Source organism: Hemiscyllium ocellatum, chromosome 19, assembly GCF_020745735.1.
Source record: "Hemiscyllium ocellatum isolate sHemOce1 chromosome 19, sHemOce1.pat.X.cur, whole genome shotgun sequence".
In the NCBI taxonomy this organism is placed as follows: Eukaryota; Metazoa; Chordata; class Chondrichthyes; order Orectolobiformes; family Hemiscylliidae; genus Hemiscyllium; species Hemiscyllium ocellatum.
The window spans coordinates 25,460,998-25,475,075 of NC_083419.1; the positions used below are offsets into that span (position 1 = coordinate 25,460,998).

At 37.6% G+C, this 14,078-nt stretch overlaps 1 protein-coding gene across 2 annotated transcripts in view; it reads right to left on the bottom strand.

Moving 5' to 3' along the window:
• acss3 (acyl-CoA synthetase short chain family member 3) overlaps positions 1–14,078 on the bottom strand; it is a 53,378-nt gene that overhangs the window by 6,788 nt on the left and 32,512 nt on the right. For both annotated transcript variants that reach the window (XM_060839304.1, XM_060839303.1), the window contains one exon: positions 8,485–8,548. In XM_060839304.1, coding sequence (XP_060695287.1) covers positions 8,485–8,548 — 64 coding nt within the window. The remainder of the gene's footprint in view (positions 1–8,484; positions 8,549–14,078) is intronic.

Genomic DNA, 14,078 nt, shown 5'->3' on the forward strand with positions numbered 1-14,078 from the left:
CTCATGCAGCTTCTTACCACTAGAATTCAGTCTATTGGGCAGCTGCCTCTGTAACGTACCAGCACAAGCTTCCTCAAAGCCTTCTCCTGACCTTACTCTAAACTTGCAAATTTTTATATATTTTCATTCATGCCCTCATCAAGTTACCCCTTTTTCCTCAAGCCTATTCGCATTGAAGAGTTGTCTATCCAACATTCTCTCCTGACTGCCACATTAGCTGATATTGTTGATGTTTCTCCTTCCTGAAGGATTATCCTTCATTTCTGCCAATATTCTTCAAAAAATCCAATTTTTGACCACTCCATCCAGATAAATTACTCTCCTCTGTCCAATGTCTTTGAAAGAGCTGACACCTCCTAGATTCCTGCACATCTTTCTCAGAAGCTCTGTCTAAATCCCACATATCAGGCTTGCCTTCCCACTCAATGATCTGTCTCCCAAGGATGTACCCTTGGTGCTGTACTATTTCCCATTTGCAGATCGTTCTGCTACAACACGCATTTCATTAATGCAAATTCACTGTAACACAACTGACAAATTGGGGACACTGTTTCTAAAGCACAAACTTTTAAAGTGTGTGTTGGCTGTAACACAATTACATCACCAACAATTTAAGCATTGTTTTTAAAATGCAATTTTCTATAATGCCCAGTTGCACAAGAACACAACCATTGCATTATAGAAGAACTATCTATACGTGATGTCTCTCAGTAATATTATGCAAGAGCAGAGTCATCTTCCACAGGTATACTGGTGACACTGAACTCTATCTTTTGCCCACTTCTCCTGATCTCTCCCTTCATTTCTCTAAATGTTCAGACTGTCTGTCTGACATCCAGTTCAGAATGAGCATACCATTTTCCAACTAACTACTTGGAAATCAGAAGCCATTGTCTTCAGTACAGAATGCAAACACCACTCCCTAACCACTAATTCCAGCCCTTTTCCTGGCAACTGTTGGCTGCTGAATCAGACTGTTTATGATCTTGTTGTGAGATTTAACCTCAGGTGAATTTCTCACCACACATCCACACCATCACTAAAACTGCCTATTTCCACCTCTATATTATCACTTAACTCCATATCTGCCTCAGTTTCTGCTGCTGAAATCCTCAGTCATACCTATGATAACTCCTGACTTACCTATTTTAAGATATTTCTCGCCAGTCCTCCAATTCAACCCTGTGCAAACTTGAACTCACCCAAATGTCTGCTACCTGTACACATTTACAATATTCAAATTATCCATCAGCCTTAATCTCATTACTCTACATTGACTCTGCACAACATAATTTAAAAATTCTCATTTTTGCTTTTGAATCCCTCCATGGAATCATTCCTTCTCGATCTTTGTAATCTCCTCAGCACTGAAACTCACTGAGATATCACTGTTTCTCCAAATCTGGCCTCTTGAGCATCCCAAAGTTAATCAATTGAAAAGGCCCTAAACGTGAGAATTCCCTTGCTAAAGCTCACCATCTTTCTTTCTCTCAATTCTCATTAATACACTTCATAAAGTCTCTCTCTGTGGCCAAGCTTTTGAGCATCTATCCAAATATCTTGTTATGTGGCTCGGTGTGATGTTCCGTTTGATAATGCTCTGAAGTACCTTGGAACAGTTCACTATGTTAAAGGTACTATATAAACAATTTGTAGCTGTGGTTTCCACTTGCTACATTGGAGGCTTTTCTGTAGGAATCATAAGGAAGAATGGTTGTCCTATTTGGACCTCTGCCCTCTGTGAATTAAATTTAGGAGGAAGTGGCTCAATAACAACATTGTTTTCACATCAAATCAATAGTAGAGCATAAGTATAACATTTCCATATTTTTTTCCCCAAAACAACAGTTTGGCATTTTCTCAATACAAAGATTATCACAAATACTCAATAATGCAAGACAAAATCTGAAAACATGATGCAGAAATTATGGGATAGTGTTCTAGAGCATGCATTATATGACAAAGCCTTTTTTTTAAATATAAAGTTAGTTTCTTAGGAGCATTTGTTTCAGTCTGCCTTCTCCTTCAAGAAGTATCAGACATGGAGAGTGGTCTTAATTCAAGACATAATCACATTCCCTTGGGAAATAAACATCGTCCCACTATTCCTGGTTTTTATTGCTGACTATGTGAATATTGGTAAATTGGTACAAGGAGGACATGGGATTATGAATAGGAGGCTGGAGAGATACAAAAGTGCTGTTAATATTGCTCTCATTTCAGGAATACTGCAATGTAAATAAATTTCAGTTTTAAGTTAAATTGGAAAACTTCTGCTCCCAGTTTTCCATGGTAAAAAAATGGATATAGTTATTTATCCCAGCAAACAATGCAACTGTGCCTTGAACATTGATTTACATTGCTTGTGTTCCTTTAATAACTTGAAACAAACCTGAGGCTTATGAGTTTAGGGTGGTGGGGGCCTTATTTATCGTGTGAACAAGATTATGGAGGCCAGCTTTAAATAGATTAAGAAAATCCATTACTATATGCAATGGTCGCTTTCATTAGACAATTCCCAGCAAGGCTTGCCTGTGCATGAACACATAAGAACAAGGAGCAGAAGTAGGCAATACAGCCCCTCAAGCCTGCTCCGCCAAGTGATCCAATCATGGCTGATGTCATCTTGGCTTCAACTCCATTTCCCTGACCACTGTCTCTTCAACTCATTAATAATTAAGAATCTGTCTATCTTGTACTCTGGGTAGTGAATTCCACAGATTTCACAACTCTTTGAGAGAAGTAATTTCTCATCTCAACATGTCTGTGTAGGTAACAGTGATCACAATTGCTACAGTAATCAAGACGGTGCCATTAAATATGTGAACAAAATGCAAAAATGAAAATATTAAAGTGTTTCTTTAAGATTCCAACTCTCTGAAGCCTAAAAAGTGAAATTCAATCACTTTTGCTTTTAGCAATTACATTTCTACACAGCACTAGCCAAACTCTCCTCACTTCATATGTGCAAACTATGTGCAATATACACCTTCCATGAGAAAAATTTGAATATTGCACAGTTATGCCACTGGCCTTACCGTTGATTTCAAAATTTATAGCTTTTCTGTGGGGAACACTTCAACCTGGTTTAGAAAGACATGGAGGAGAATGTGCATTCCATGGAACAAACAGGCAGCCAACTAAATGTTGATTTTCACACAATTACCTGGCCCGTTCACTTGTCATTGTCCACAATCAACATAACTGAAAACATACCCTCCAGTTATATTGCAGCTATACTATAACATTATTTCAATGACTAGAACGTTTGAATACCAACTATTAAAGATTACATATGGTACTTCTCAAAACAACTACCACGTGTCCACAGATTATGACCTCACAATAACTGTGACGTATCAACTTCAATTGATTTTCCTGGAGATTCAAAAATTGCAAAACATTCATCAAATATTTTTCATTTATTAGCTTTCTATCATTTTAGAATATATGTTACAACTTATGAAGTGCAATTAATCGATCAATAAATTATACTTTGCAAACTTCTCTTGTTTACTCAACATAATTTAAATTTGAATGTCCTGGTAATTCATTTATAAATTACGTAATCATTAAAATTTTAACAGGACTATTTAATGAACTTCAAATTTGAATTCAGCCAAATTTAATTCTAACCATCAGGTTTCATTCAACCAAGAGTAAATACCAAGAAGCTTGTGAAAATGATGACAATGGGAATCAAGGAGGAGATATTTTCTTATCAACCTGTTCAAAGATCCTATTACAGTATGGAGCAGATACGACTGAAACCCAGGCCTCCTGGCCAAGAGTTAGGGTACTACCAGTAAATCACAAAGACTTTCCATTCGCTAGTCACGCTTAACACAATGGAAGGTAACTGACTGCTTCCCATTTAGATCAATGTCAGTGACATAGAAACCGAAACAATTTTCTTTGTAGCCAGAGTTTATTAACAACTCAGTCTGACACCCCAGTCTCACATGACCCTTATTATATCTTACAGTCAATTAATCTATTAACTCCATCATTAGATTTTCCTCTTGTCTTTAAAGAAAACCTTCGAAGATGCAGAAACAATCCTTAAATAAAATAATGAAAAGTTTTTTTATACTTAGGTTACTTTTATTCTCAGTTCAATATTATACAAGCAACCACCCATGTTCCCTGATCTTTGAAGTAACAAAAATAACATGTTTAATTACAAAATAATCCTAATTTTTCTGTTATAACTCCACATATAATGGATCTCCTTCTCCAAGGAATCCTTGGAAAAAAGCACCTCTTTAGTGAAACCGTTTGACAACTGGTTATTTGCATTGACTGACTTTATTTGGAAAATGTCTTTACAATATTTTCTTTATGCCAGTAAGGTCAATCCTCAATCTTTTCTCAGCAACATTTTTGCTGAATACTCATTACCCCAAAACGGATGATTATCCGCTAAATATTCTATCGGTAAACCTTTTGCTTTTGCTTTTTGTTTAAGATTTACTTTAGATATTGGATAAATACACCCCGACATCTAGAGCTTCTACTCATACTAATGTTTCAGCTGCTAGAGTACTTGTAACTAGCTTTTTTTATTTTCATTGCTTCCCAGACGAATAGCCAACATTTGTTATTCTCCCTAATAAGAATAGGATAAAAGCCTGTTGAATTTGAAGAGTCATCATAACATTGGCGTACAAAGAATTACTAATAAAACAAGGACTATCTTCACATTTTCTGGGTCACCCAAGGCTGGACACTCGAGATTTTTTTTATTAAAATCAATTTTCTCTCTTTAATTTTTTTATTCATTCTCAAGACTTCCTCAACTGTAGTGTGTCACATCACAGTATGTAAGACTATTGACCTCAAGTCACAGCTTCATGTCTAAGTCAATATTTAAAGACCCCGCAGCCCGACTTATAAATTCTATTTCTATTTTATCTATCACACCACTCAAAATTCTATAGAACCAATCACAGGACATCATCAGGATGCATCATAATGATGCCTGCCAGCTTCTGTATGTGATACTATTACTGTGTCTGCTCTAAAGTGAATACAACCTATTTTCAGAAAGTTGGACCTAACTGAGAAATACAAAACCTTCACTGCAATATTCAACTTATAAACACATTTGTTCTATAGCACCTGTTTTTTTGGTTGCCATTTTGTAAAACTACTATTTTTCTATAACTACCTTTCTCAGATTTTTCCTTTTCTGCCTGTTTTGAAATATATCATGTTTCTAGATTGAGGTTTTTTCTAATGTCTCTGTACAATGCTGTGAGGTTCAGCAGATTTCCTCTGAAGCTAACTGTATTCCTTTCCTAAGCCAGGGATTGATTGCTCATTACCAAAGGAATTTTCAGATTTTTTTCTGCAGCCTTCAACAATTTGCAGTGAGTTCTTTGCATGGATTGCTCAAGCCATGTCAAATGTTCATCTACAATTTGGTTGGGCCACTAGGAATATATGAAGCAGCTAACCTATGGCTGCGTGATTTGTTTTTCTAATTTTAAGGTAACTTTCCACTGCAGTGCTCATTACCACAATGCTCATATTTTCACACATATTTTTAAATTCATTTTTGGTAAGATGCTTCCCATTGTCAATTGGGAATTTAGCCAGTGTTCTCATCCAGTCCTTATCCATTTCTCTACTACTGTGTCCACTCTTTATTCTATGCTATTACATAGCAACTAAGTTGCTATGTCTACAAAGTGCAAGATAAAAATCTTCTTTTCCCCTTTAACCCATACCTTCAAGTGTATTGCTACAACTCTGGAGATGTTATTAATGGAAGAGTCATGATAGACTGAGATGATGTCCTCCTTAATTTGTTCTTACATAAATCACATTTATTGTCGATCTCTTCTGTAAATTTACTCACTGTCCCTTACTCTGGCATCTTTTAGTAGGATTTAACCTGTGAGAAGATGGATGGGCAAACTGCCAATCTAATGTTAAGATAATTTGCCTTTTTCTTCCCTTAAATCTGTATGTCCTGATGCCAATAACACCTGCTTAATATTTTTATGATTTAAGTAAGGTTAGGTCCTGATAAAGGAATACAATTATCTCTGCATTGCATAAACTGCATATCCACTGCCTCCCTATAACAATTATCATCTTGTGTTCCATATCCAGTTTCGTTTTAGCCTTTTTCATAGATGACCTGGTGAACAGTAGGAGTATTTCCCTTATCACTGTATCTGAGCTGTTAAACTGGCTTACTGCATCTATTTTAAAGGGAGGTACCATTCTTTTTAGCATATGATCATCCCCAAACCTGAAGCAGGTGGAACTCTCAAATTTCTTAAACTTTCTTTGGTCCTTATTATTTAAAAAAGTCTGGATAATATTTTAACCAATTCACTCCACACACTGTCATACATCCACTGTCCAACACTGTTCAATTGAACTGTATGTTCAGCAGCAGCAGTATGTACCATCTACTTGAATGCATTGCAGAAATTCGCCAATGTTCATTAGTACCAAGTATCTTCGAAACCCATAACTATGCCATCTAGAATGACAAGGGCAACAGATACATGGGAACACAATTAATTGCAAGGTCCCTGTAAGTCGCTCAACATCCTGACTTGGAAATATTTCACCATTTCTTCAGTGTCACTGGCTCAAAATACTGGGACACCCTCCCTAATGGCATTGTTCATGTACCTACACCAAATGGACTGCAGCAATTCAAAAATGCAGCTCATCACCACCTTCTTAAGGGCAATTAAGAATGAGCAACAAACACTGGCCCAGTCAGCAATGCCTACATTCCATGAATGGATGCAAAAAAACGTGCCTATTCTAGGAAGCAAGAGTACTAAGACTGAACCTTTCTTTTGTATTAGTGAAGACATAAACATGTCCATCTATCCACTTCATTGGTCCACTGATCATGAAATTTAGCTTCACAAAGATCAGTGGAAAGCCATATCCTGACACTCCACATTTGGTTTCAGTCTTTCTTCTCCAAAGGAACACCAAATACAATCCTAAGTCTGAAACAAACTCTTAGTTTGCAATCTTCATCTCTGCCAATGTCAACTCAGTTCTAAGCCAACCTGTAAAAGAAAGCCAAGACCTTTGTGAATGGAGTTTATTAATTGTCCACAGTAAGGATCTTAACGACTCAAGTTTTACAGCTTCTTCAACTCAACGGTCTCTCTTTTATATTGACCAGTAAATTAACCAATTAACCCCAATCAACTGCTAAACTACTTGTCAGAAGAACAATTGCTGCAAGTAAATCATTTCAGCCCAGGGTCTTGCTACAACAGATCCTCAGGTCAGAATTCTGAGCCCAATTATTTTCAGGTTTTGAACAAGGATCTGCCCAGCAACAAAACATCATGAACATATTTGGCGATGAATAGTATTCTGTTTCATTCACAATTCTTCAGATAGTGAAGATTTGGAGGAGCTGGTGTTGTACTGGGGTGGACAAAGTTAAAAATCACACAACTCCAGGTTATAGTCCAACAAGTTTATTTGGAAGCACTAGCCTTCAAACTGCTGCTTCTTCATCAGGTGATCGTCATCAGATCGTGAAGTGTTTCATGTATTTGTGCAGCAAGACCTTGCCTGGATATGCAACATTGTAGTCCAGGCAATAGCCATCTATAACACAAGGGGACTTAAACCATTTCCTCTCAATACATAATGGATTATCATCACAAAATATTCCCACAGTTAAAATCCATTGGTCAAAACCTCAGCTGGGCTAAATACACTAAAGTAGATGAGAAGCTGAACATTCGTAATTGAGTGACTCACCTCCAAATTCCCCCAATCTTCTCTAGCTACAAGGCAGAAATCAAGAATGCAACTGAATACATTGGCTGAGCATAGCTGTGACAACACATACTAATTCACCATATCATCCTCAACAAAGCAGTATGTTTGATTGGTACCCTACTACTTTGATGTCTACTTTGTCTACAAAGTCTATTTTTTACAATGACTATAGCAGCTCGCTAAGGCTTCCTCAACTGCACTTTCTGAACCCACAAGTTTTATCATCTTGAAAGATGCTGCAATAGCTGCCAAGGTATACCTCCAAATTTGAAATCAAATTAGATATAATCTTGATTTAGATATATTTTGCTGTTCTTTAGATAGTGATACATTAAAACCCTGGAAATTTCGATGAAAGACAATGTAGAAACACTTTCACCACAATGACAGTTAGGATTCAAAAAGGTCACCACCACCTTCTCATGAGCATTGAAGGATGGGCAATAAATGCTAACCAGAGATGTTCACATCTTGAGAATTAAAAAATTCATAGAAAGCTGAATAGTCTGACTAGGAGAATTATGTATCATTCCTGAAAAGGGCATGATCTCTCATGGATTGGATTTTAAAAGTTTGGTAAAAATGTGTGAATAGATTTGCATATTTTACACAACAAAAGAAAGGTAAAATTAGTTGAATTAAATAAAATAATAATTTCAGGGTTGCATTTCAGAATAACTACTGTTGATGTGTAACACTCACTTCACTACAATATTTCCCAGACTGTTGGGGTTCATTTCCTTCAGGTTCTTGTCCAGAATCATAACTGCAAAATGATAGAATAAAAAGCAGACTCAAATTTGTATTCTAGATAAATCAATACTCCATTCACTTAGTTTTTAATGCAATAGATGCCTGCAATCATGGCCATAAAATTGTTCTATTCATCATGTTATGAACATTGCTCAAACTCATTAATTTGAACAATTAAAAAAAACTCAATATGATATTCCAAAATGAGTAAGCCATGAACCTAGATTATAGACCAGTTAGTAGAGTACCATTTCATTCATGACATTTTTAGAGTCATACAGCATGGAAATAGACCACTCGATCCTACTTGTCCACGCCAACCCTATTTCCCAAACTAAACTAGCCTGACTTGTCTGCACTTGGCCCAAATTCTCTAAAACTTTTTCTATTCATGTACCTATCCAAATAGCTTTTAAGTGTTCTAAGTGTACCTGCATCTAACACTTTCGCTGGAAGTTCACTGCACTTATGAACCAACACGTGAAAATGTTGCCCCTCAAGTCCCTTTTAAATCTTTCTCCTCTCACCTTAAAAATATGCCCTCTAGTTTTGAAGTCCCCTATCCTAGGGAAAAGACCTTTACTATTCACCTTATCTGTAGCCCTAATGATTTTATAAACATCTAGAAGGTCACCACTCAACCTGCCAGGCACCAGTGAATAAGTTCCAACCTATCCAGCCTCTCTCTATAACTCAAACCTTCCATGATGTGGAGATGCCTGGTGTTGGACTAGGGTAGACAAAGTAAAAATCACACAACACTAGGTTATAGTCCAACAGATTTATTTGGAAGCACTAGCTTTTGGAGCGCTGCTCCTTCATCAGGCAGCTGTGGAGCAGTATCATAAGACACAGAAATTATAGCAAAAGAATAGAGTGTCGTGCATGCAACTGATGTGTTATATTTAACAAATCTAGATTGCTGTTAAGCCTTTCATTTTTTAGAATGGGTTGCCATTCATTAATATGTAAATTCCAGAACTTGCTTCAAATCATCTTGAGATATCTTAAAGTTTTACAGAAAAGTGATATCTCACCTCAGACAATGCATTAAAATTGTGAGGTTAGAGCCTGTCTGTATCCCAATCTTGAGTCAGACTGGTTCTATCTGCTTGCAGATTGTGTGCTTTTTGAACAAAATAGATGTATCTGCTATTACAATTCTGAAAATGCAAATTCACCCCATAGACGTATGTGCATGTGTGCATGTGAGGGAGAGGGTAAGGGGGAGAGACAGAGAGAGTGTGTATGTGTGTGTGTGTGTGTGTGTGTGTGTGTGTGTGTGAGAGAGAGTGTGTGTGTGTGTGTGTGTGCGCGTGCACGTCTGAAAGACAGCATGTGCATGAGTGGCTGCAGGCAAGGAAGCCCCGAGGTATGGTACATTGGCAAGACCAAGCAGTCGCTATGACAACAGATGAATGGACACCACGCAACAAGAACCAGCCAAGGCTGTTCCCTCCCAGTCGGGGAATACTTCAACAGTCAGGGACATTCGGCCTTGGATCTTTGGGTGACCATCCTCCAAGGTGGATTCCGGGATACGCAACAATGTAGAGTGGCCAAGCAGAGGATGATAGCCAAATTCAGCACCCATGAGGATGGCCTCAACCACACTTTGGATTCATGTCACACTGCAGGTAACCCCACTACGTTATACACTCTCTCACACACACTCACACAAATACACACACACTCTTACACACTCACACATTCATGCAGACCCTCTCTCATACACATACACACACACATCCCCAGAGGCGCGCACACACAAACACACACTTTCACACTTACACACTCACATTTTCTCCCCCCCCCCACACACACACACGCTGTCTCGCTCTCCCTCATATGCATGCACACACACATAAGTCTATGGGGTGAATTTGCACAATTGTATTTGCAGATACATTCTATTTTGTTCAAAAATCTCACAGTCTACAGGCGGTCAATCCATCTGACATTTTATAAATTCCTACTTTGGAAATAGAACCAGCCTGATGCAGGATTAGGACACAGACAGACTCTAACCTCACACCTTTAATGCATTGTCTGAGTTTTTTTTAAAAATAAAACCTTAAGTTATCTCAAGAATGTGATTTGAAAGAAGTTCTGGGATTTACATATTAATGAACAAAGACCTGCAACCCATTCTAAAAGATGAAAGGCTTAACTGTAAGCGAGGTTTGTCCAACACATCAGATCAGTTGCATGCTTGACACTGTGATCTTTTGCTTTAAATTCTATGTCTTATGGTGCTGCTCCACAGCTACCTGGTGAAGAAGTAGTGCTCCGAAAGCTAGTCCTTCCAAATTAATCTGTTGGACTATAACCTGGTGTGTGTCAAACCTTCCAGTCCTGGCAATATCCTTGTAAATCTTTTATGAACCCTCTACAATTTAATAAAGTTCTTCCTATTGCAGGGTGACCAGAACTGTACACAGTATTGTGAAAATGATTGTTACCATGAAAGAAAGATCAATTGTACAGAAGTGACATCTCTTAATTCTATATTAAGCTGCCTGAGTAAATGGCAATTTTCAATTTGCAAAATATTTCTGATAACTATACCTCCCACCCAACCAAATATTTCCACTCAGACTATCACTTGTTAAATATTTAAAATGCATCCAAATTCCAAAGAGAATAAAGCAAATATATGGTATAGACTGAAAAGGTAATTATCATTGTGTATTGTAACCTTATATCTCCACACAGTCCTTTACTTGTGTTGCATGTCACTGCATTATGATCTGCTTATGGAAAGAAACAGGCCACAAAAAAACTGTACATTTACTGAATCCAGTGCCACCACAATGAAAATAGTTAAAAATTACACAATACCAGGTTATAGTCCAACAGGTTTACCTTGAAAATACAAGCTTTCGGAGTGCTGCTTCTTCATCAGGCAGCCGGCTGCCTGACAAATGAGCAGCGGTCCGAAAGCTTGTACTTCCAAACAAATTGTTGGACTATAACCTGGTGTTGTGAGATTTTTAACTTTGTCCATCCCAGTCCAACCCCGGCACCTCCACATAATGAAAATAGTCATTCTTATCAGAATAAAGTATGCAAGTATTGAATTTTTTAAAATTAATTTTTCATTTTGTATATGTTTTTAAATAAGTTGAAATCATGAGTAACTTAATTGAATTACAGCTGCTCCTTAAATAAATAAATTCAGTGTTTTTAATCTTGTAAAATCTAAGTAACACTTTTCAGAGAATACATCGTTGTTTACATACTATTTATGAAATAGTTGTCTATCAGAGTAATTTTAACAGCAATCAACCAAAATAGTTATAAGAAATATCAAGCTGTATTTCTGATGTGTTGATTTTATGCTAAGGACCTGTAGGGTGCAAATTATGTCCCAGGAAGCTGGCTGGATTAATATTGAACTCCTTTAGCATCAATCTCAGGGAGTTTAAAATATTTACCATAGATAACACGCTGCAGATTGCTTTACATAAAATCAGTGGATATTGAATGCTTATTGGATATATTCTAATTGTTGGTCCTAACAGACGCAATACCACTTGTCGCCACATTGTTGTGCTCTTTGAAAGTAAAACAACAAACTGCAAAATATATTACATGATTTTTGTAACCAAAGGAATGATACCATGTCAGCTGTAGTTAATCCTCAATATTTGTTTTTAATCATGTAAATGACCTACTAGAAATGTTAAACTGCTTGAAATTCGCCATCAAATAGCTTAAGCACACGCATTCTAGTGTACTGAACACTTAAGCAATATTAAATATTTTAATTTTAAAAATCGGTGCATATCATTCTGCCTCTCAGAAATAACTGAATCGCAAGGCATGATGTTTAACTCTCGACTTTTTACATTATGAAAAGAGACAATGAATTGTTATAGGGCTCTATTCATCTAAATACAGCTAAATATATAAAATGCTGACTAATTCAGGGCAATGAAGTATAGATGACTGATATAATTAAATGATGTGGCAGGACAAAAAAAATCCTTGCAAAAGAGGCTAATTTCCCAACTTTAGCATGTGTATGACATGGGTCTTGAATCCAGGTAGAGGTATGTATTAGTTACCTTTGTGAGCCAACTGTCTTGGAAGTGAATGAACAGTATACAGCACAGCTGTTTACAACATTATCAACATATTTCTAGAACTCTAGAGAATCAGTTTATTACTTCCACATATGTTGCTGTCATTGACTCCAAGTATAGAAACTTTGTACCTTCTACCCAGTAAAATGATCTGGGCCTTCTCTAATTTCAGACAATTAAAGCGGCCAGGCTTGCCACGCAGACTTCAGGACAGGTCACATGACCCTCTCCCTTTGATTCTGAAGACGGTCACTGGACCCGAAACATTAATTCTGCTTTCTCTCCACAAATGCTGCCAGACCTGCACAGTTTTTTCCAGAATTTCTGTTTCAGTCCATTCATTTGAATGGCGACTAATTGGGAAAGTGGGAGGTACAATGAGGCCTGGGAGTCAATTGCTAAAAGTAAGCATACAAGTGCAGCAGGCAGTGTAGAGACAAATGACACATTGGTCTTCATAGTGAAAGAATTTGAGTACAGAAGTAGAGATTTCTTGCTGCAATTGGAAAGGGCCTTAGTGACCAGATATGGAGTATTGTGTGCAGTTTGGACTCTTTATCTGAGAATGTTCTGGCCACGGAGGGAGTGCTACAAAGGATTAATAGAGTGATTCCTGGAATGGCAGAACTGACATATGAAGAAAGACTGGATTGATTAGGTCTATATTTACTGGAATCATAGAATCCCTACAATGCAGCTTGAGGCTTTTCAGCCCATTGTGTTTGCACCAACTTTTCAAAGAGCATCTCACCCAGACCCAGTACATCACTCTTACTTTGGAACCCTTCATTTTCCATAGCTAACCCATGTAGCTTGCATAACCTTGGACACTACAGGGCTGCACATCTTGGGCTGTGGGAGGAATCCAGAGCACCTGCAGGAAACTCACGTAGGGAGGATGAGTAAATCTCATCTTGACAGTTACCCAAGGCTGGAATCAAATGCAGATCCCTAGTGCTGTAAGGCAAAAGTTCTAACCACTGAGCCACCAAGCCACCCAGAGTTTAAAGGAACGAGAGGGATCTCACAGAAATCTACAACATCCTAACAGAACTAGACAGGTAAACACAGGAAGAATGTTCCCAATGACTCAGGATTCCAGGACTAGGGGGTCACAGTTTAAGGATATGGGATAGGCGATTTAGGATTCAGCTGAGGAGAAATGTCTTCACCCAGAAGTGAAAAGCCAATGGAATTCTCTGCCACAGAAAGTGGTTGATGCTAATATAGACAACAAAAGCAGGAGTAGGCCATTCCACTTCTTGAGCCTTCCCTGCCATTCAATATGATCATGGCTGATCGTTCAAATCAGTATCTACCCTGTTCCCAGTTTGATCTCTTTGCCCTGAAGAACTTTCTTGGAAACATCTTACTTGTATTGATAACTTAATAAATTGATCAATCTTGTCGAAACACACTTTGAAGCATGCATTCATGCCTAGTTAACCCAGTGTC